The sequence below is a fragment of the Trematomus bernacchii genome, unplaced genomic scaffold (assembly GCF_902827165.1).
Source record: "Trematomus bernacchii unplaced genomic scaffold, fTreBer1.1, whole genome shotgun sequence".
NCBI lineage: Eukaryota > Metazoa > Chordata > Actinopteri > Perciformes > Nototheniidae > Trematomus > Trematomus bernacchii.
The window spans coordinates 19693-43339 of NW_022987529.1; the positions used below are offsets into that span (position 1 = coordinate 19693).

General features: G+C 41.1%; 1 protein-coding gene across 1 annotated transcript; it reads right to left on the reverse strand.

The window, feature by feature from the left end:
- Positions 1-332: 332 nt before the first annotated feature.
- On the reverse strand, positions 333-21351 carry LOC117475280. The gene is made up of 4 exons (XM_034121468.1): positions 21336-21351; positions 17241-17323; positions 14415-14527; positions 333-3937 (listed from the first exon to the last, which is right to left on the reverse strand). Exons 3-4 carry the CDS (start codon positions 14512-14514, stop codon positions 333-335), a joined length of 3705 nt encoding a protein of 1234 aa, XP_033977359.1. The 5' UTR covers positions 14515-14527; positions 17241-17323; positions 21336-21351.
- Positions 21352-23647: the final 2296 nt, after the last annotated feature.

Sequence of the window (23647 nt, forward strand, 5' to 3'; positions counted from 1 at the left end):
AGTCTGAGTTATTGTTTAACGTTTAGAAAGGTCTCCATCATCCAGCAGGAGCCACCGTATCATTTCAGGACACTCAGCAATACAATCCATCATTAACAAAACTCACGTAGAGTTACACATCTCAAAGGAAATAACATGAAGAGCAGAAAAAACATTTGTGTCATGGTCACTTGGTTGTGTTGGCCATCAAGGACTCTTGATCAGTATCACTCACTATCCTGTCTTGTTTAATTGTGTATTTACACGTCTCTTCTTTGATATCATGTTCAGCTCTTGTCTTGGTCTCAGTTGGAGCTGGTCTTGATGTTGCCCTCAGTTTAAGATTCTTCACTTTAAAGCAGGTGTTCTCCTTTCCTTGCTTTATCCATGACCTCTGCTTGTCCTCTCATGTCCATCAGGTACTCGACTCGTTGCTTCCAGCCTGACTTGGCCTCAGATTTCTCTCCCTCAATGAGCAGGTCAATGTACTCTGGAGTGGAGAGAGGATTTGGCTTCAGTGCGATCTCTCCTAGTCTGTTCTGACACTCAGCAGACCTCTTCTTTATCTCCATCACTCCAGTCTGAAGACGCTTATATTCAGACTTCATTATGTCGATCAATTCCTGAACAGTTCCCTTAGCCTCTGAGCCCTTCAGGTACTTTTGTTTCAGATCCTCAAATGTTTGCTTTTCTTTAACCTCCTTATACACCAATCTGTACTTCTGGTTAACATGTTGACTCCAATGACATTTGCCTTCACACATTTTACAGTTTCCATCTCGTCCCATGGCCCAACACTTTCTTTTATCTGCATCATTGGCATATGGACATGGATAGTGACAGGTGACATGACACACCTGACAGTTGGTGATGAACTCTCCAGTGCCTGATATATCTACTTGAACAGGCTTCATGACGACTACTTCAATCTCAAATTCCTTATTTCTGCTGATCTCTGCTTCATGCAGTTTAAGTTGTTCAGTTGTCTCTTTAATCTCCTCAAACTGGGCTAACCCTACTTTAACCTGCTTCTGCAAATGTTCCATTGAGGTCTCGAGCTGCCTTATTTCTCTGAGGACTTCCTTTGTCAATGTCAAGCTTTTGGGTGTTATCTTATTTAAAGCAACAAAGAACCTCTTCATGCGTTTTGCTCCCATTTTCCAGAACATCTGATCAAAGCCTCCATCTTCCTCATCCTCACTGGAGTCAGCAGCAGCAGATGATTGGTTCTGTGCAAACAAGGCAGAATTATTGAATTTGAAGTAAACTGGCAGCCCGTCTTCTGTTTTAGGACATGGGACGCCTGAAGCTTTGATCGCCTCTAGAACTGGTGGGAGTCGGCCGTCTGAGAATGTCACCAGAACCTGGATGTTCTCTGCCACATCTTTGTCAAAGATTGAGAGCACAGAATCAAACACATACTGCTGTGTTGCTGTGAGCCGAGCTGAAGAAGCCTGAGCTACAAAACACACAGCGTCCATTTCACTGACGCCACGCTCTGAAGAGAAGAGATTAAGAATCTGTTCTGTGATCTCCTCGTCTCTTTTTATTCCTCTTGTATCTCCAAAGCCTGGAGTATCAACAACGGTCAGAGAGAAAGGGATTTTAAAGTCCTCTTGGTGGTTGATGTTGTACACAGTGACTTCAGAGGTCTGGCTCTCAGCTTGAGATCTCGACTGATCCTCATCAACTAACTTGAATCTGAAATCGTCCTCCCACTCTACACCAACGATGTAGTTGATGAGTCCATTGATCAGAGTGGACTTTCCAGATCCAGTTGCTCCAACAAGCATTATTGTACGATTTAGCATCATGCTTTCTTTGCCAAAGTTGTACCTCCGGCATCCTTTGACGTTGATATCTTCTTCTGTCAGAGGCAGTTTGTAAACTGAGGGAGATTCAGAGTTGATCCTCTTGCTTTTACTTTTGAGGAATTCTTTGAGAAGTGCAGGATTAGTTGTGCCGACATTAACAGCGATGCTTTCTTTGCTTCTTCCAGCTGCACCACAATCACACCTGACCCTGACAGCGTATTCTGTCTCTGGCTGAAGTCCTGAAATGATCGCCTTCTCAGCTCCAGCCATCATTTGCTCCCAGTGGAGATCTTCCTCTTTCACCTGTTGGTCTGGTTCGGCGTACTCCACGATGTAGCTCAAAACGTGGACATCTTGTCCGAGCTCAGCAGGTTTCTCCCAGCTGACTGATATCTCACCTGAGGTAGATTCAACGTGGAGTTTTCCAGGAGGGCTGCAGGGTAAGGTTTGAATGGATCCACTGACTTCATTGGCTGGCCCGGCACCTACTGGTGTCGCTGCCCTGCATCTGAACATGTACTCTGTGTTAGGACTCAGGCCGCTCACTGTGACTTCTTCAGCTTTGGATGCTGTCTTTTGTTTCCAGCCGTCCTCTCCTCTGACACCGTACTCAACAGAGTAGGAGGTGATGTCCTCTGCTCCAGATGTGGGTGGAGAAATGTTCAGCGTCACACTGTTGTGGTTTATATCACTTCCTGTTACTGTTGCAGGCTTTGAAGGCGGCTCAAAGTTCTCATTGTCAGAAAGGCCGTCTGTATAAAGGTAGATGCTGGCACCTCTCTGTGTCTCGTTTGTTAAACCCACCGTCAGAAATGTGATCTTCTTGTTCTCCTTGTTGGCCTCTGCAAAATCACTGAAGAGCTTTGCTTTATGCCGCATTGCTTCCCCTTCTTCTCTTGAGTTGTACCATTGATCTGGAGGGGGGGGATCTTGAGCATCGTCTGGTTTGGGTGTTTGTTTAAGGTAGTTTGATAAAGTTGAGAGGTACGGTTCATCACTTCCCAGCGAGGTGAAGACAAAACACACAGCCTGCTCTGCTTTTTTGAGAATTTCTTTGTACAGGTCTGTTTGAGATGAGATGATCTTGGTGTTTGTCATCATGTCGGTCAGAGACATCACGGTGTATATTTCTCTCTCCTTACAGTCCATCCACTCGATCAGGTCCTTGCTGTTGAAAGGAGAAGAACATGTCTTCCTCAGTTCCTCTGCGAGCACAGCTTCTTCTTCTCCTCCTCCTCGGATTGATGGAAGTTTCTCTGCCAGGGTTCGTTGGAATTCCAGTTTGAACTGAGAGCACTTCTGTTTAAAGGTTTTGAGTTTTTTTCCAATCTGTGGGAACTGCTGTGCAGTTTGGGTTCTCAGTGCATCATTGCACCTCATTTCCAGGTCACTGAAGTCCTCCAGGACACTCTGACATTCTTCAACTAATCCTATACTTATCTGACGGACAAGTTTAGCGGCTTTAGAATCTAAACATGTCAGAGGCAACAGCCAGACCTTCACTGGTACTGCTTTTTCCCCGTTGGCTCCCAGCAGCTTTGGCAGACTTTGGTACACCTCTACTGCCTCCTGAAAGGATGTTGGAGGTTTCTGAACAACAAAGTCTCCAAAGAATCTGCAGGACAGTTTTTCAACATTTACTTTGTCCTTGTCTTCCATTTTCAGCGAGCCTTCACCCTCTATTGAAAGGGAGCTAATTTTCTTGATCATCACCTTCAAGTTGCCCTGAATGTCTTGATGGTTCTCGTTGACAGACACCTCACGGTCAAAGACAAAGAAGGCTTGAGCCCCATGAAGGATACCTGTGACTACATGTGTTGCTATTTCTTGATCAAAGACATATGGATGCTTAACATTGCCTCTTCCAAGATGATTCATGGACAGTTCATGGAACTTTGTGGTAGCTTGGTACTTCAGTGTTACTCTGGTCTGATTTTTGGAAGTCTTACTATCGTTCAAGTATTTGGCTGATCCACCAACCTTTACCAGTCCACCCAAGAAACTAGCCTTCAGTGATGCTTCAACATTAAGTGCTGAAGATTTATCCTCAATTGATTCAGATGCAACTATATCACAATCATTATAGCTCTGTGGTCGTTCTCCAATATGATTTTTAAGGTCCTCATGGTCCCACAAAGTCATTCCTGCAAAAGAAGAACAAACATCAAGCTAGAACCAAATGTAATGTTAATACACACTATAACTTTAAGGGGACTCAAAGCATCGTCCTTCCAATAATTGTAGCTTTGCTGTTGTTAGGAACTGAAATATAGAATGATTTGTTCAGTGATGCGATTCCTGAGAACATTTATGATAATAGAGAAAGCATAAAGACACAAATCAGTTTAATGTACTTTACTATGTTCACGACTGTTACACTGCATCCTTATTGTGAACCTGACAGAGTGTTGCAGACCGAAGACACGCGTGTCCGGTTGAGCCAAACCATAAAACACTTTATATGACCAGGCACTATGATACAGGGTTATTTTTGGGTTATTTATACGGTAGTTTTAGGAAACAGATTCATTTTGAGTTTTTTTATTCTGTGATCTCTGAACACCTTCGGTTGATGCTGTCATCTGGCCGTCCTGAGTTTATTCCTATAAACAATAAAAGTCAAATAACTTCCAGTTCAGCGGTAACAGTGAAAGATAACAGCAATCAGTAGCCTACACATTGTAGAACATTTTGTGATTGCCATGGCATGTTAAACTAAAAGTATTCAACGAAAGTCACTGTGTATAGTTTGGCTAGCGCTGCTCTCAAACAAAGGATAATGACAGCACTACTTTCCATCAAAAAAGTCAAACAAATCTGCATTATTGCCCCGAGCTCTGCTGTCTGCCCGTTTGTGTCCCGCCCCAGTTTCAAATTAGTTTATTATTATTTTTTAACCTCAAGCCGTTATCGGTAAAAAAAAGAAATTCACATTTTTTTCAGCACCCTGCCAAGGCAGTAAACCTAGAGGAAACACTGTACACATATATACATATACATATACACACCTACATACAGTACTCACACATATACACATACACATAGTCAAACACCCTCCCCATCCCTGTACCTCGAGAAAATAATTTCTCTGTATTTCCTCTTGAACTGGTTAATGTCTGGACATGGCTTTAGCTCCACATGCACACTGTTCCATAGTCTCACTCCACAGGCTGAGATACAAAAAGTTCTTCTGGTTGTACGGACCCTATGAATTTCAAATTTGAAATTGTCTCCTTAGCCGCGTTCACACCAAGTACTTTCCTGTACTTAGTTCCGGCACTAAGTGCCCTGGCGCTTTTAACCCCAGGGCACTTAGTACAGATCGCGTTCACACCGGAGTACTTTTCCCTGAGGGAAGATTACAAGTACAGTAGGTGGCGGTAAGCACCTTAAAGTTGTTTGCAATCCGCTACAAAACAAGAGAAGAAGAAGAAAAACTTCCCGCGTATACTGTCTGTTGTTTACCTTCCGACCTCAGACATGATGGAGATTGAGTCGACTGAAGTTGTGCTGTTTGTGCTCATGTTATACAGCTTTGTACAGGGTTCTTACACCTTTTCCAAAGTCAAATTCAAGCACTTTTCAAGCATTTTCAAGGTGCATTTTCGAGCTTTTCAAGCATCTTACTGCTGTTGTAAATTACATATTTATATACACATACTTATACTCAAATGATTATTTCCCTACCTCACATTAAATCAGATGTTCTTTATGCTATAAACAACCAAATGTGTGTTTCATAATAGCATTCTACATGAGGATGAAAAATTCAAAATGTTAGAAAAGAAAACTAAGTTTAATATTTCAAAATGAGACCCATCTGTACGTAGACTGGGCATCCCATATAACCTGGCTGAGCCAATATAAAACAATCAGCCAAATAACTTTTCAATACATTATTGATTACTATTTTTGAGGTACTTTTAGGTTGGCAGTAAACACAAGTCAGAGGTAAATGGTGTACTTTTCCTCCACTACATGTATTTAATCCCTTTAGTTACTTCACAGATGTGGATGAATGATGTGAAATCTAATCAAGTGTTAAATCAGACTTTAGTTCCACCTGGAGTAAACTCACAAGCTACCCTGTAGTATACAAAGTCATTCAAACTAGCTGCACCTTTACCAGCTTTGAGAACACTTTCATGATCAATCATTATAAAACATATCATATACAATTATTAGGGATGCTCCGATCGCCAATTTTGGGGCCGATCGCCGGAATCAGCTTGTTCCAGAGGTAGATAAAATAGCTAAGTGTGTTAGGTCTAACTCTTAATGTGTGTTCTGCTCCGCTCACCGGTCCGTCACAGCGGGTGGAGCTGCAGGATTTCTGCTTCACACACACGTTGCATACCGCTATTTTATTGTCACTTTCGGACACTTAAAATACTGCCAGACTAGTGAAGCCATTTTGGCGAGCTTGTTTTGCCGCACAGAGAAAAGTGTCATGTATTTTACATGCAACGATAGCCTAATCTAAAATGCTCTACTATGGCGTACCTTTCGTGTGGTGTGTGGCTCGTCAGCGCAGACTCTCGCATCGTTATTGTTGCACACTTTGCAGGAGGCTACTCTTGGGCTTCGCTTGACCCTCGTCTTAGTCATGGCTTGTATTTGTCTTCTGCTAGCCAACGCTCGTTGAAACGGCAACCTCCTGGCATACTGTCATCTATCACTCTCATCAGAATGCCCAGGTCACACACGTAACAAAAACACTTGCCGGTCACGCGCATTGCGCGGGAAGGCCGGAGCGGAGCTGTTTTATGTAAAAGCGAAGCAATTAAGCGCGCTCCGACTTCTTTATTTTCTTTTAATCTAAAAAGTGAAGTAAAGCATTTACAATTTCAAGCACTTTATCCCAAATTCAAGCACCATTCCCAAAATTCAAGCACTTTTCAAACCTTGAAAACACCTCGTACAATTTCAAGCATTTTCAAGGATTTCCAGCACCCGTACGCACCCTGTTTGTAACTTCGTTAATGCGGCCAGAGCCTGAGCCTATTAGGCGTCCGACAAAAATCCGGAGCCGCCACACGTCGAATGCTATAATCGCAAAGTTTCTTCAGCATCAAAGGCAGTTCAAAAGCTTTAGGAAAAGGATTGGCCGACGGAAAGCACACATGACTGCCATGTTTCACCGTAGGATGGCTGATACAGGATCTGTTTAATCGCCATGTCGGTTTTCTTTATTGCACTCTCAAGACATAACATTAAATAGAACAATTTTAAATGTAAATAAAGTGTCAGTTGTACATGTCAGTAAACATTATATATAAAATAAAGTCATAACAGTAATAACAATATAAAATAAACTGTCCCAGGTGTAGGGATATTCTCAGCAGCATGCACACCTTAGTGCAACGTTGTGTGTCGTGTGTCAGTATTTACAAAAACTATACCAAATAAACTGTTATTAAATGCAGTTTGTCGCTCATCCTGCCGCTGCGCCGACGCTTCCTCATGGCGCAGCGCCCACACTTCATCCTGGTGCTGCTGGCGCTCCATCTGCTGCTTGAACACTTCTGCCTGGCGCTCCATCGAGGTGGGCCTTGGTGAACAGCACCATCTGATCTCCACGCAGCGACTCATTCACCACAGCACGCCGGTCCTCCAACGCCTGGGCGGTGTCAAAGAAATTCGCATCCCGTGTGCGCTTTCCTAAGAGGGGAAAATAAGCAAGATACAAGATCTGTTTAGTCGCCATGTAGTTTTACAACATACTAGGAATGTTTTTTTGTATTTTCACAAATAGAATTAAGGTTTCACAAATCTGAAACTGTGTTATAAAGAATGTTTGGCCTCTCTGGGATAATCCAGTCCAAATAAATCGGCTATGCAGCGATTCAAGAGGTTCAAACACGGAGGATTGTTCCTTTTTGAAGAGTGCTTCATGTATGCTTGAACTTTGTTTAATGTTGTTGAGGCAAGTTAAACATAAAATATGATGAATATTATGAAATAAACATGATTGTGAACATCAGTTCGATGCGTAACGTTCTTTCAAGACAAAGTTACAGTGTGTGTACCTTTGAGTTTGGTTGCTGGTAAGGAGGACGACCAAGCGCTGTGATCTAGAATGCAAAGCTCACTTGTTTCCAATCCCGAGAGTTGTCCAGCCTCGCCTGAAACAGACGATTAGTGCCATGAGTTAGTGAAGCAAATTACAGAAACACTGCACAGTTATTCACAAGTCAAAACGTTTTCATAGCGGCCGAGAATATCTAGCTAGCTAGATGTAGCTATCTCGGGGCCGGTGTTAGCCTATCCAGCCTAGCATGGCTAGCTTGATCTACTGAGCAAATAAAAGTACATCTGAGACCATTATTGTGCAGATTAAAACCCCAGTGCATGTAGTTGATTTTACCTTCGTCGTGGTAGTCATCGTTGGCCACTGAATCCGCCGTTTGTAGTCCTGAGTTTCTTTATCTTTAGCCGGCTGTGCACATTCCCAGGTCGAGTGAAAGCTACCGAACTGGCTTCAGTAGCATTCCCTGGGTCGCCTCCTCGGCGTAGATCTCCAGAAGCGCCGACACCTCCTCATCATTTCTTGATGCTTGCCATAACTGCTTTCAAAAACAAACACAACGCACGGAGCGTTGTGTTTTTGTAGCGAGGAAAAACAATGGCGTCTCCACACAACATTTTCAGAGTTGTACGGGCGTGGTTTGCAATTCGCCCAGCCAATCAGCACTGGGGCACTTTTGGAGCACTTTTCACCCACAGAAAAGTACGCTCTCTGAGCTGGCTCTAAAAATGGGGGTAAAAGTACCCGAGATTAAGTACGATTTTTGTTGTGAACGCGACATAAGGGGTACTCACGGAACTAAAACGCGAAAAGTACGGTGAAAGTACCCCCATGTGAACGCGGCTCTTGAACTATATCCCCCCACTCGTTGAGTGAATACTTTTTGGATGTTTCCTGGTAAAACGTTATTTTTTGCCTTAAAGTAGACCTATCATGCTATATTTAAATTATATATTGTAGGGCCATACCTATATAAGGTATATTTATACGTTTCTGTTTTCAAAATACCAAACAGATCCTGCATTTTAGCCATGCCTCATTTCGCTCTATGTGCTGTTTGCTGTCTACGGGGCTGATCTCTGTGAGCTGCAGCTGACCACGCCCCCCTGCAGGAGAGGGGAGACGTGCTCTGATCAGCTGCTGGGCTGCCAGAAGAGGGGGAGAAAAAGAGATCTCCGTCCTCCGTGTTTTATTATATAGAGTCGTTATTCATTTGTTTTAAAGCTCAATAAATAACAAAGAAGACCTTTGACCGGCACTTTTCTAATTTTGTCCGGAAGATTTAAACTTTAACGGACATCTTGACCGGCGAAAGAAACTGAACTGAAACTCTGCCGCACGGTCCCCTCGTTCCTTGGAAGAGGCGGAGAGGTGGGTGTTTGTCATCTGCTGGTGGACTAACCGGAGAGAATTACAGTGCTTGCCTCGACGGGGAGGGATTGCATTGAATTAAAGCAGCGGGAGCAAACGCTTGCCTCGGGGAGGGAGAAAGAAAGCCACAGCGGAGAATAAACAGAAGGGTAACCATGGTAACTATGGGCGGGAAGTCTTCTTCGCTGCTTTTGTGGCAGACTACAGCGCCACTTACAGGCCTGGCATATGTACTACAGCGTCTCCAGCGCTTTCGAGCGGCAATGGCCGACCGTGGCCCAACCCCACATTCCCCTGATAGGTGGAGAGTTGGCCCAATAGCCGTAGCGCCACCGTCCTGACGTCAGGACAGTGTTCAAATCTGGATCAGTTTTTATCAGATCCGTTGCAGCCCCTTTTTTAGAGATTTGGGTATGGAGGAAAATAGAGAGGGTTGTGTTTTCTGACACTTGGTGAGTTCCCTGGAACACCGGGGACACATATTCATGTAGAAAAGACGTACAAAAGTGCATTTTGCATGACAGGTCCCCTTTAAACATGATTTGTGCCGTTTGGAATTCTACCAGAGGCCTGTACTACGAAGCCGGATTTTCGCTTAGCGAGCTAACTTCAGGGAAAACTCTGGGTTTCCGGTCCTACGACGCTGGTTCTCTTCTTAGCGGGCTATATCTCCATGGTAACTTATGCTGAACGGCTAACCTGGGGCCTATACTACGAATCTAGTTCAACATATCCTGGATATGTTTTGAGTTATCCGGTTGACTAAATCCAAAAAAAAAAACGCTCTTGCTAAACTGTCCTACGACGCTGGCTATCAACTCGATCGCTCAAGCCAGCCGTGTCCTATCTAGTTAGGTGCGCGTTCACATAAAAGGGGTGGTATTTGGAGTGATCGACCAATCACAAACATGGACAAGCCGTGTACTGACAGCGCAGCGTGTCATATATTTCCTGAATGAAAAGTCAACTAATATTAGACAAATATGAAGAAGTTAAACTTTAAACATCCATGACTTAAACACTTTATCCAGGATAAAAGCCACATAGCTGCACCTGCAAGGTGAATACAGCTGGTAACAGAGAAAGTGTTTGAATGTGTACATTAACAGTTTTATGAAATCACTGCCCCGTCCAAGACACGAGTGGATCTGACTTTAAATTACATTTGACTCGAGTGTTTCGTCAACTTAATGTGTTGCTTAAAATAATACTTCTGCATACAGTATGTGACACTGTGAGTGTTGCACGGCCAGATACGGCTCAGCTGACTCAGATAAGGAGATATATGATACATTATGATGTGATATGATATGAATGATAATGGGACACATCGACGTCTGCACTCACAGTGCCGCGGACTGTACTTAATGTTACTCTGATCCGGTTACTTATGTTGTGGCAGATATTTAAGTAAGCTTTCTTAAGGCTAATGTTATAATAGTCAGATTGCTCTGAAGATGGGAGGTGATATTCTATTCATTTTCACGTTCACACAGTCAGTTGATTTTTGCCGTCTTTCCTGCAACGGCAGTTTAAACTGTATTTCCTTTCTCCTGTCATATGAATTGATCGCTTTAAACTCTGCACACTGAGCTCTGATTGGTCAGCAGGCAGTGCTTTTATCCTGGAACCTATCCTGCTCCGGAGGCTAGCCGTTCAGAATAAGTTATCTAGCCTGCTAAAAAGTGTAGGACCGTTGCACCGGCTGCACCATCGATAGTTACGCCACTGGTCTTCATATTTGTCTAATATTAAAGTTTACTTTTCATTCAGGAAGTATGACGCTGCGCTGTCAGTACGCTTGTCCATGTTTGTGATTGGTCGAATGCTCCAAATACCACCCCTTTCATGTGAACGCGCACCTAACTAGATAGGGCACGGCTGGCTTGAGTTAACGAGTTGGTAATCAGCGTCGTAGGACAGCTTAGCGAGAGCGCGTTTGTTTTGGATTTTGTAAGCCGGGTAACTCAAACATATCCAGGTTATGTTGAACCGGCTTCGTAGTACAGGCCTCTGGTCTGTACATTTTAACAATTTTGACTGCAGGAATAATTTGTTAGTGTGATCAAGGTATTTGGCATTGTGAATGATTCGTATGGCTTTTTTTTGTAGAATAGATACTGCATGTATATAACTTTTGTAGTTATTTTCCCAGATTTCAGCACAGTCAGTCAGATATGGTCAGACTAGTGAACAGTAGAGAATGAGAAGTGATTTCTGATCTACAACTTGTTTTACTTTGTTTAGTATGGAAATGCTTCTTGACAGCTTTGATTGTACATGGTTTATGTGTAATTTCCAACTTATTGTGTCATCTATTATTACCCCAAGACATTTTATTTCATGGACTCTTTCAATTTCAACCCCATCTATTTGTATTTGCATTTGTGTAGCATTAATTTTGTTTTACTCAAGTTTAAAGATAGTTTATTTTTGTCAAACCATGTTTTTAATTTGTGCATTTCATTTTCTATGTTCTCCACTAGCTGTTCTAAGTTCTCCCCAGAACAGAATATATTTGTATCATCAGCAAACAAAACTAGCCTCAGTACATTGGATACTCTACAGATGTCATTGATGTACAGTATAAACAATTTAGGACCCAACACTGACCCCTGGGGGACACCACAAGCAATGTCCAAACATGAAGAACAGTCATTTCCCAACTTCACATGCTGCTGTCTATTGCTTAAATAGCTTTTAATCCAGTCTAAAACTATACCCCTGATACCATACCTTTCTAATTTATGTAGTAGGATGTCATGGTTGATTGTGTCAAAAGCTTTTTTAATATCTATAAGAATCCCTACTGCATATGTGTTGTGTTCAAGGGCATCTGTGATATCCTCAATTGATCCATAATTGCCAGTGATGTTGATCTGTTTGATCTAAATCCGTATTGACTGTCCGTGATTCATTTGTGCTTTTCTATGAATACGTCCAGTCTGTTGTTGGATACTTTTTCTAGTATTTTTGAAAATTGGGGAAGTAAAGAGAGAGGTCTGTAGTTTGTGAAGTGGTGCTTGTTCCCAGTTTAGTACACAGGTATGACTTTAGCTATTTTCATTTTGTTTGGACAAGTACCGGTTTGGAATGACAGGTTACAGATGTACGTTAATGGTTTAGAAATCCCCCCAATGACCATTTTTACTAATGTCATATCAATGTCATTATAATCAGTAGACTTTTCATTTTTACATTTTTGAACAATATCTAATATCTCTCTTTCATCAACTGGTTTAATGAACATTGAGCAGGGGTTTCTCTCCAATACATCGTCTTGATGTTCCCCAGTTGTCCCTGGATCAGGGATTTTTCCCGCCAAATCGGGTCCAACATTCACAAAGAATGGATTGAAGTTGTTAGCTACATTATTTATATTATACTTTTCATTATAGTTATCAGTGAAATACTCAGGATATCCTTTTTGTTTAGAGTTATTTCTTACAATACTGTTAAGTATATCCCATATTCCTTTAATATTGCTTTTGTTTTATCTATTCATTCCTTATAATAGTCTTTCTTGCTTGTTCTTATAATATTAGTCAACTTATTTTTATATTTTTCATATTTATCCTCTGCACTTTGAGTTCTTTGTTTAATGAAGTCCCTATATAGTGTATTTTTCTTTTTGCAGGCATGTTGTAATCCCTTTGTGATCCATGGACAATGAATATATTTTTGTTTTCTGCTGTATTCTTTAATTGGGCAGTTTTTGTCATATAATGACCTAAATATCCTTAGAAAGGTTTCATAAGCAGTATCGATGTCTCTTTCTTGGTAAAGTTTGTCCCAATTCTGTTCCAGAAATTCATTTTTCAGTGCGTTGATGGATTCCTCTGATTGCATCCGTCTGTATCTTTTTTCTTTGTCTGGCTTATTTTTCCTGTAGTTGCTATCATAGACTGTGAACACTGGCAAGTGATCACTGATATCATTGATTAATAACCCACTTACTGTGTGGTTTTCAATGTCATTGTTAAATATATTATCTATTAGGGTGGCACAATGGGATGTCACTCTACTGGGTCTAGTTATTTTCGGAAATAGGCTCAGACTATATATTGTATTGATAAATTCATCAGTAGTTTTGTGCTTGTTAGGATTAAGCAGGTTCATATTAAAATCTCCACATATGAAAACAGCTTTGTTATTTATTTTAGAAAACATGCCCTCCGTCCAGTCTGTGAAAGTTTCAATGCTTGACCCTGGCGTCCTATATATACAGCTAATGACATTTTAATTTGTTTCCTTGTAGATTTCAATTGTTATGCTTTCTAATAGGTTGTCAACCACAGTTGTCACTGTCCACCACACGAAAGTGCTGTATCCACATAGAGGGCAACTCCTCCTCCTCCCTTATTTGGTCTATTTTTGTATCTGAGCTCATATCCATCCAGCTCAAAGTCTATGTCCTTTTCGTTGTTGATCCAGACTTCCTCTATGTTTTTGGTCAATCTTTTGTTGAAGGCATCCTTTGTTTGTTAAGATATTGGCTCATCTCCTGTAATAAAAGCTACCTTCCATTGTTTCCCCACACCACACTGATTTGATATAAAAAATAATCTCTACTCTAATGTCAAGCATTCCTCAGATCCCAATCAAGCATGACTCGTGGTGTTTGAGTTGATATGAGCAACCTATTTCAAAGTTTAGAAGGATTTGGAATTGGTCCAAAAGAATGACCTGATCTGCGCCTTTACTCTGCGGAGTTCCACAGGGATCAATCCTTGGCCCCAAAACATTTTCTTTATACGCTTTACCTCTAGGCAACCGGCTCAGTCAGTTTCACTCTATCTCTCACCACTGTTACGCTGAAGACACAGATTTACTCTTCAGTAAGGCAAAATGTGATTGGGTAATGTTAGTACTCTCCATGACTGCCTGTATGGATGTCACTTAACTTCCTTAATTTAAATTCATACAAAACCGAGGTCTTTCTTAGTGTTCCTGGTAACTTTGTCTCTGACATAAATCATCACTCTGGCCCTCAGCGTTGAACCATACACAAGAAACCTGGGTGTGATCTTTGACCAGAATCTAAACTTGAGCCTCACATAAACAAGCTAGTCCAAACCTGCTTCCTCCAACTCTGCAACATCACAGTCAAATCCATGCTATCAACAACAAATCTTAAATAACTTATTTATTACTTTTCATCTGTGTGTTTCGTTTCTGGCAAAAAGAAAATGTCTGTTTTAAAGGTGATGTTTTTTCCTCACCAGGGACGAGAGAGTCGTTGCGGCAGTCGTACAACATCCCGAGGCTGAAAGGCCGTCCGAGCGCCGCCACCTCCATCGTCCCGCTGCCTTTAGAGGTCATCTCTCTGAATGAACTGAAAAAAATCGACAACAGCTCGTTAGTTAACTTCAATGATTTGGTAATATCATGTCCAACCATGCTCAGATTTTGATTTCAATTAGACCTTTCTACTCAACAAAGAGACACAAAAACTCCACAAATTGACACTAACTCTAATCAAGCACAAATTCAAAGATAACTTTTAAAAAAGCTACTTGAGCTGCTGTACACATTACTACACTCTCGTCATCCATCATAATCCATTATTACACGTTACTTTTTATGATAAGACATATTTAATTTAAATAAATTGCCATTCATGAATCACTCATCTTATAAAAATAATGAATAAACAGAACAAGCTTTTAATTTATTGAGAGGGGATGATTGGCATCATTTATGTAAACAGTTGTGTCACTTTCACAGCTTTATTGCACTTCTTTTCATTGTTTCCTTGATGTCTATCCAAGGCTAAAGTGTTTTATATATTTTTCTAATTTTCTCAATAATAGTCCATTTACTTGCAAGTCATTTTTCTTTGGTAAAATGTATTTATGTACGCTAACTTGTACTTGACCTTGAGTAAGATACTCTATTAGATCTAATCTTTTGTACACGCTGCACTCTTTGATCTAAGCTCTGAAGGGCTTCATCTCCACCTATAGATATATGTTTGGTATTTCAAATGAAGGGCAGTGTAATTCAACCTGGAGCAGACTGAGAAGGACTGTGCTTGTTATTCACTGTAATAATTGTTTACTGATAAACATGCTAATATGTGAATAAGGGCGTGGCACTTTTATCCCCACTTCAAGCTCTGGCTAAAACTACACTACAACTGTTGTGCATATGACGATAAAACCATTTGATCTTTGAACCTTTTATCTTTAAGTAATATCAGTATATTGCCCAGCCCTGATCTGAACGTTGGCAATGTGGGCAATTCACATGGCCCAGCACAACATATTAAGATCAGCTACTGCCATCGCCTAATGTCACCTTTTATTGCTGATCTGCAGATGGCAGAAATGATGTCAAACATCAGCTGATGGCGATGTCTGGCTGATGCATCGGGGGTCCTTTACATCAAATAAATACAAACAGACACAACGACTATAGATACATTTACACATAAACTTGAATAATGAGACCACTTCTAGAAATGGACCCAAGACTACTACACTACTTCAAAGTGACCTCAAAATGAATCAAGACATCCCTTCACTCTACTAAACAGAGTGCATCCTTTGTGTATATTTCCATCAACACATCAACCTGTACTGTATGTTGTATTTCTTTGTGTGTATGTGTATCAATCTGTTTCATACTACAGAGCGAGCTGCATGCTGTTATCTGTGCTGGGTTTAACATCCCATCAGCCTCCTGTCAGCTGCTGGTTCAAACCTGCACCATGCTGCCCTCTGGTGGCTGCTCACACAAACTGCTCAGGGCTAACTGCACACAGCCTGACATCACAAACAATACCCATGATACACTTTTAGGATCCACATCCAAGAACCAGGGGCCTGTACTTCGAAGCCGGATTTTCGTTTAGCAAGCTAACTTCAGGGGTTTCCGGTCCTACGAAGCTGGTTCACTTTTTAGAGGGCTAGATAACTTATGCTGAACGGCTAGCCTGCTCCGGAGTAGAATAGGTTCCAGGATAAGAGATCAACTGTGCGGAGTTCTTCTTCTTCTTTGCTTTAATGGCGAATCGCTTCCACTTGGAGCATATATCGCCACCTACTGTTGATTTATTTAATGTCCATGTTAAATCCTTGTCCTCAGACCGTTTCAATAAGGATACATCTATTACAGGTTGAGGTAGCAACCATGGTGGAACAGCTGATAACAACAGTGTGCAGAGTTTAAAGCAATCAAGTCATATTACAGCAGAAAGGAAATACAGTTTAAACTGCCATTGCAGGAAAGACGGCCGGCCAAAATCACCGACTGTGTGAATGTGAAAATTAATAGAATATCCCCTCCCATCTTCAGAGCAATCTGACTATTATAACATTAGCGTTAAGAAAGCTTACTTAAATATCTGCCACAACATAAGTAACCGGATCAGAGTAACATTAAGTACAGTCCGCGGCACTGTGAGTGCAGACGTCGATGTGTCCCATTATCATTCATATCACATCATAATGTATCATATATTTCCTTATCTGAGTCAGCTGAGCCGTATCTGGCCGTGCAACACTCACAGTGTCACATACTGTATGCAGAAGTATTATTTTAACACATTAAGTTGACGAAACACTCGAGTCAAATGTAATTAAAGTCAGATCGTGTCTTAGACGGAGTGATTTCATAAACCTGTTAATGTACGCATTCAAACACTTTTTCTGTTACCAGCTGTATTCACCTTGCAGCTCAAGGATGTTTAAAGTTTAACTTCTTCATATTTGTCTAATATTATAGTTCACTTTTCATTCAGGAAGTATGACACTGCGCTGTCAGTACACGACTTGTCCATGTTTGTGATTGGTCGAATGCTCCAAATACCACCCCTTTTATGTGAACACGCACCTAACTAGATAGGACATGGCTGGCTTGAGCGATCTAGTTGATCACCAGCTTCGTAGGACAGTTTAGCGAGAGCGCGTTTGTTTTGGATTATGTCAACCGGATAACTCAAAACATATCCAGGATATGTTGAACTAGATTCGTAGTATAGGCCCCAGGACTCTCCAACAAGTCAAAAGAGAAATCAGCCACTAATAGCTGTTTAATTGACTCACATGTGACCTGATCCTATAGAGCGGTAAACACCTCAGCAGAGACTCAGCGATCCTCCTCCTCAGTTACGCCTCGTCTTGGTGACCTGAACAGGACACACAGGAGAGACAGTATGAACACATCAGAACATAATAAGAACATATTACATATTAAAATCAATATTAGATGCATGGACCTTCTCACAGAGGGCGACTCCTGCAAGGAACAGCAGTCATTTCTAACAACGTTCAGATTCTGGCCGGGCGATACAGATGTTGCCATCTATTTAACCCTCTACCTGCCGAATTCCAGCCGGAAACCCAACAGATCCCAGTGGCTGGGGATCTACACCCTCCCACTATTTCATGAGAGGGCGTGGCTAGATTCTACTGTAGACCCGCCCATTTGTTCGATTGCAGTGTTTCACCATTCAGGTGTGTGTGTGTGTGTGTGTGTGTGTGTGTGTGTGTGTGTGTGTGTGTGTGTGTGTGGAGGTGTGTGTTGTTAAAACGTAGCAGCCTGCGGTCGCTCTTTAGCTGTTCTAAAGAAGGTAAACAGTGAAGGGTGTAAAAGGGACAGCTCTTTACGTGCTGGTGCTTCTCTTCTCAGAGGCTGAGTTACTGCCTCCTGGTGCTGCAGCCATTTCATGAAGTGAAGGAGGCTTTCCTTCTTTAAAACAGCTGTGGGCAGCAGATACTGTGAGAGTCACGGACATGAATTCATAGATCAAGGCAGACTGGTTTACAGACTCTCCTGTTTTGCCAATCCGGTGCTTAAACAAATAGCTCTACACCCCTGGCCGAAATGTCCCTAAATGAAGTCCGAGTTCGAAATATATCTCAAATAATGTATGCACTGTCATTTCCCCACATAAACACAACAGTCTGCAATGAAATGGTCGTCTCCTGTGTGCTCCACTTCCTACTTGGCACACCGGCAACTCTCCTTTTTTGTTTTGTTTTTCATGAACCTGTAGAGCAGGGCTATTCAATTGGCGGCCCGCGGGCCAAATCCGGCCCCGGGGTGATATTTACTGGCCCTTTGAGTATAATGTTAAAAAGTCATCCATTTTTCTTTTTTAAGATTTTTTTTTTTTTGTGCCATAGTGCCTTTATTCCAGAGAGGGTGTTACACTGAGAGATAGAGGGGTAAACAATGCCTGAAAACTTCGACGGGCTCGGGTTTCGAACCCACCTACTATACTGTAGTGACAACTCCTGTCATTGATTGCATCTCTGCGTGAATGATTAGATCATTTCACCTAAATGAAATCAAATGAAACATGTAGGCCTACTGAGTTCTGAGCCATTTAGATCTATAAAGGCCTTGGGGCTATGTTGTTTGATTGAATTAAACACAATATATGCACTCCACTATGCTGTTGTAGTATTTACTGTATCTGAAGCTCTTAATATGATCGCTCATATTTCAAGCCATCTTTTTCCCGGCCCCTTGCTTTGGATCATTTTCATCAACCGGCCCCCATTCCAAACTAATTGAATAGCCCTGCTTTAGAGGCTCCGTACAAATACACAATGTTTGTTTTGAATTCAATCAGACACGAACAAAAAAAAGGATCAGTCTATGTGTCGAGGGGGCACTAGTTTCCCCCCTCTGCCTTTACAGCCATGGTCCGGTCTGACAGCGCTCAGCTGTCTGCGGCAGAGAGGAAGAGACACATCACTGCTCTAAACACACACATGTCTCTTCTACATCAACATGCGTAAAGAGACTCTCTGTATATATCTGAGACCTGTGATATACTGATGAAAAACAGTATAAAAGGGGACCTTTAACTGTTTGATATTTCCACAGACCCTTTCGTACTGGCAATGCGAGAAAGAAGCAACAGGAACTGCGACAGCATAAATATGCAAACACAAACCTACAGTTAAACTTTACTGCTGGAGAAGAGAGAGGGGGAGGGGGGAGATCACAGGGGGGGGGGGGGGAGATCACAGGGGGGGAGAGCTGTGGCGGATGGGCCATTAGGTGTGTAAACAAAGAGACTTTAGCCCGCTGATCAGCTGATCAGCTGCTGAGAGCTGCCGAGTTTCATTCAGACTATTTAAAAAAAGAACGGTCTGATTTGATCATTGCAACAATGAACTCAATGTGTGATTGTTATAGCAGTAATATGAAACACTAATAAGACAGTAAACTATTAACACTGTACATATTCTTGTTTGCCCGTGGTGAGATGACGAGGCTCCATTAAAAATAAACCTCTTTTAGTGAATTGCTGAGTTTAGGCACGTTAATAAAGTTTTAATGAAGGTGACTACAGTATATTCATATTTGTTAGTGCTTTCAAGTCAATTCGGCGAACATATGATAAATAAATGATCTTGAGGATGATTACAAATCATCCCGATTATTTTTGTAGTTGTAGCTTTGTAAACGCCAACGTGGATTAAACAACACTATTTTGTTAAATAAAACATGATAATGTTTTGTAAATGATTACATGTCTCTTATTTAACTTAGTCCTGGGCCATACATGTTATTATGCCGTAGTTTCTAGATGACGAAGGTACGTTTTAACCGTTTGTTTTTTAGTTCTAATTGTCTGTGAAAAGCACTTTATAAATAAACTTTACTTACTTACTTACTTACTTTGATGAGCGATAACATTATTTTTGGCTATACGTTTTTCATAAGACTGATGAAGTTGGAATCAGTTGTAGTTACAACTATCCCAAATACTATGAAATACTTTTACTGTGTACTTCTTGATACTCTCCTGTCAAAGTCCCCTCCATGGTACAACAATGCCTGTCTTGCTGCTATATGTGACGAGCAATACAAATACTTTTAAGTTCGAAGACTGATCATTTTGGACTCAGTAGTTAGACTACTAGCGCAAAGACTATAAAATACTTTTATTTTGTACTTTCAGAGAAATCCTCTGTCAAATTGTCCACCCTGAATACCCCATGCAGATGCTCCTGTCTGTCAAACACAAGCAGAAACATTACTTTCCAAAAATGGAAAGTTATCTTGGTCCCGCTGCCCACGTGAAAAACAGGGTACGTTTAGTGCTGCTAATGTAATGAAAATGGCTAGTAGTGTTTTATTTTAATGGATATTTAGAGAGTCAACTAAGAAACATAAAGTACTTGAAACGTACATTTTGGTAACAATTTTGAATATGATCATTTTCTTGAGCTTTAAACTCCTGGGGTCAAAATGACCACCAAGGATAGAGGGTGTAAAGTAAATGTGAAGATAAAGGAGGGTTAAGAATACATTATATAGCAGTTTTTTGTTTTACAATATCCTAAAGTCTATTTTTATCACACTATTGAGTTGGCTTTTTCATTACATTTAAAATATAAATTGTACCTAAAATAATACGGAGTGAGCAGGGTATACATATTCACACCATATGCAATCATAGGATATTTTTAGTTCGAAAGATATTTGTCCAAATTGACTACAAATTAGTACAAATGCAAAACATAAAAAAAAAAAAAAAAAGCCTTACGGGTCCCTTTTAATATATATATATATATTTTGTATAATGTTCTGGTGCCTTATTTTCAATTTGAAAACAAATGGCAATTTTATCAATACAGCAGATGAAAAGATTTGCAGGAGGATCAATTCTTCATGGGTGTCATTGGCTCTGTAGATAACGGCAGTATCTGTTTGCTAACCTCAGATATTGATTTATTTAAATAAGTGACCTTTGAATACATATTGCAAACATAGCCTTAAAAAGGTGCAGGAAAAGGACTTCAAATATTACTTAAAGACTGGACTTTTTAATTCAGTCAAGAGAAGAGAAAAGAGAAGAAAGGAAAGAAAATGGTTATAAGGGGTGATGTAACATTAATGACAGACATAATATGGCTAGGGAGGCTGTGGCTGATCATGCGTTGATCTTTGGATCAGGGGGGCACTGGTTCAATCCCCACTGCAGTCAGCATGTCGTTGTGTCCCTGGGCTTCACCCCAAATAGCTCCTGTGAGGATTGTCCACAGTATTGAGTGTATGTAAGTCGCTTTAAGGTAAAAGCAACTAACAAGTGACATGTAGAGGTCAGTGGCACTCAGACTCTACAGGGGTCATCTTGTGATCATGGGGCATCACCCTGTACAGCATCAGGACAATACCTCTATGGAGTCAGACTCTACAGGGGTCATCTTGTGATCATGGGGCATCACCTTGTACAGCATCAGGACAATACCTCTATGGAGTCAGACTCTACAGGGGTCATCTTGTGATCATGGGGCATCACCCTGTACAGCATCAGGACAATACCTCTATGGAGTCAGACTCTACAGGGGTCATCTTGTGATCATGGGGCATCACCTTGTACAGCATCAGGACAATACCTCTATGGAGTCAGACTCTACAGGGGTCATCTTGTGATCATGGGGCATCACCCTGTACAGCATCAGGACAATACCTCTATGGAGTCAGACTCTACAGGGGTCATCTTGTGATCATGGGGCATCACCCTGTACAGCATCAGGACAATATCTCTATGGAGTCAGACTCTACAGGGGTCATCTTGTGATCATGGGGCATCACCCTGTACAGCATCAGGACAATACCTCTATGGAGTCAGACTCTACAGGGGTCATCTTGTGATCATGGGGCATCACCCTTGTACAGCATCAGGACAATACCTCTATGGAGTCAGACTCTACAGGGGTCATCTTGTGATCATGGGGCATCACCCTGTACAGCATCAGGACAATATCTCTATGGAGTCAGACACTGAAATTGTGCTGGAGGCTGATGCGTTGACTGGGACAGATGGAAAGATGAGGCTGATGAGACTGAAGAATCTGCGAGGAACGAACTAGGGGCAGAGAAATAATCATATTTTAACCCTTTAACTGCCAGACCAAGAAGAAATCTATGGACAAATTATTTCTTTGCATTTTTTTATCAAATAGGACACAAATAACCACAAACCATTTTTATTTTCTTTACTGACCACACAGTTTTGTTTTTATGAGCCTCTACCAACTGGTCGAGCTGGCCTTGGCAAAAGTGCATTTTCAACAATCATCATATAGTACAGTATTTGTATGCATCAAACTCAAATAAAACACAAACACATTTTTTTCTTTTATGGAAGATGAGCAATATATACAACCATATATATTCATAAAAAATAATAAATAATAAGACAAAATAAAACAAAAAAGAAATGGAAAAAAGTAATGGAAAGTGTTTTTCATTATAAAAAGTTTGGCCTAACAACAAACAACTGGCCTAACAGCAAATGTCTATATCCTGTGTTGGCCTAACTTGCTCATCTGTGTGCAACTTTGGGCTGAATGCCATGCATGAAAGGTGCTATATAAATGATTATCGCTCTTTCACTCTGAGACTCATTATAATTCATAATTACACCCTTGTTACAAAAATGTTTTGTGCATCAAGTTATATAATTCTGTTCAGTAAGTGCTCTGACACTAAAATATGTCAAAAATGATATGGTTACCTGCCAAAAGTTGACCAAAAAGAGTGATTTCTTCAGCAGTGATTTTTAGCATGCCAACTTTCTCAGTGGAAGCTAGCTGAAGGGCATTCTGTTCGAACCACAGTGACATCTAGAGGTTGTTTTGTGCATAACATGTCAACCAAACGATAGAGCTGGCTGAATCAGATGGAGTTACACTTTTTTATTTATTTTTCAACAAGATATCAAAACACAAAATGTGCTCTACCAAATGGTGGCGCTGGCTGCTAAAGGTTAAGACAGCATCATCATAAGAGGCCAACAAGAGTGACAGGGTGTGCCACTTTGCTGAAGGACAGACCAGCAGGATATTCTCTGAAGATTTCCCAAGGGGTAAAAGCTGCTGCTGGAGTACTGACTGGAAGTAGTGCTGATATCATGTCTACCATATCCTCTTCAAATACTCTGTCCAACAATATAAGTCTAATGACACATTTTAATTTAAGATGCATTCTTGTACTAAGGAGGGGAATTTGAAAAAGAATACCTGAAAAAGTACTTGTTGGTGTAGTTAAATTAGTATACTGAGTCAAACAGTATCACTCTCATTAAGAATTGATGGCAGAACATCATTTTATCTCTCATCAAAGATAGCAGAAAACATGCATTATTGTACTCAAGAGGGGAGTTTGACAGAGTACACAGTAAAAGTACTCTAAATAGTATTTATCAATCCTCAACCTCCAAGCTATTTTAATATAGATTTGAAGAAAAAAACCTCGATGCTGACTTGACCACGCAAACGGGAAATACGGCCGCATCAATTCAGTGTCAGTAACATCAAACAGAGAGATACTCATACTTTATAAGATAGAGATTCATGGCTGACAGTGCAAGACAGACATCCAGATAGACAGATCGCGAGACAGACAGACAGACAGACAGACAGACAGACAGACAGACAGACAGACAGACAGACAGACAGACAGACAGACAGACAGACACAGA

Bases quoted from the DNA above. Each gene is read 5' to 3' on its own strand.
- LOC117475280 (XM_034121468.1), bottom strand. From the start codon at position 14,514: ATGACCTCTAAAGGCAGCGGGACGATGGAGGTGGCGGCGCTCGGACGG. The intron at 3,938-14,414 runs GTGAGGAAAAAA...CTTCTTTTGCAG, and splicing joins CAACGACTCTCTCGTCCCTG to GAATGACTTTGTGGGACCAT.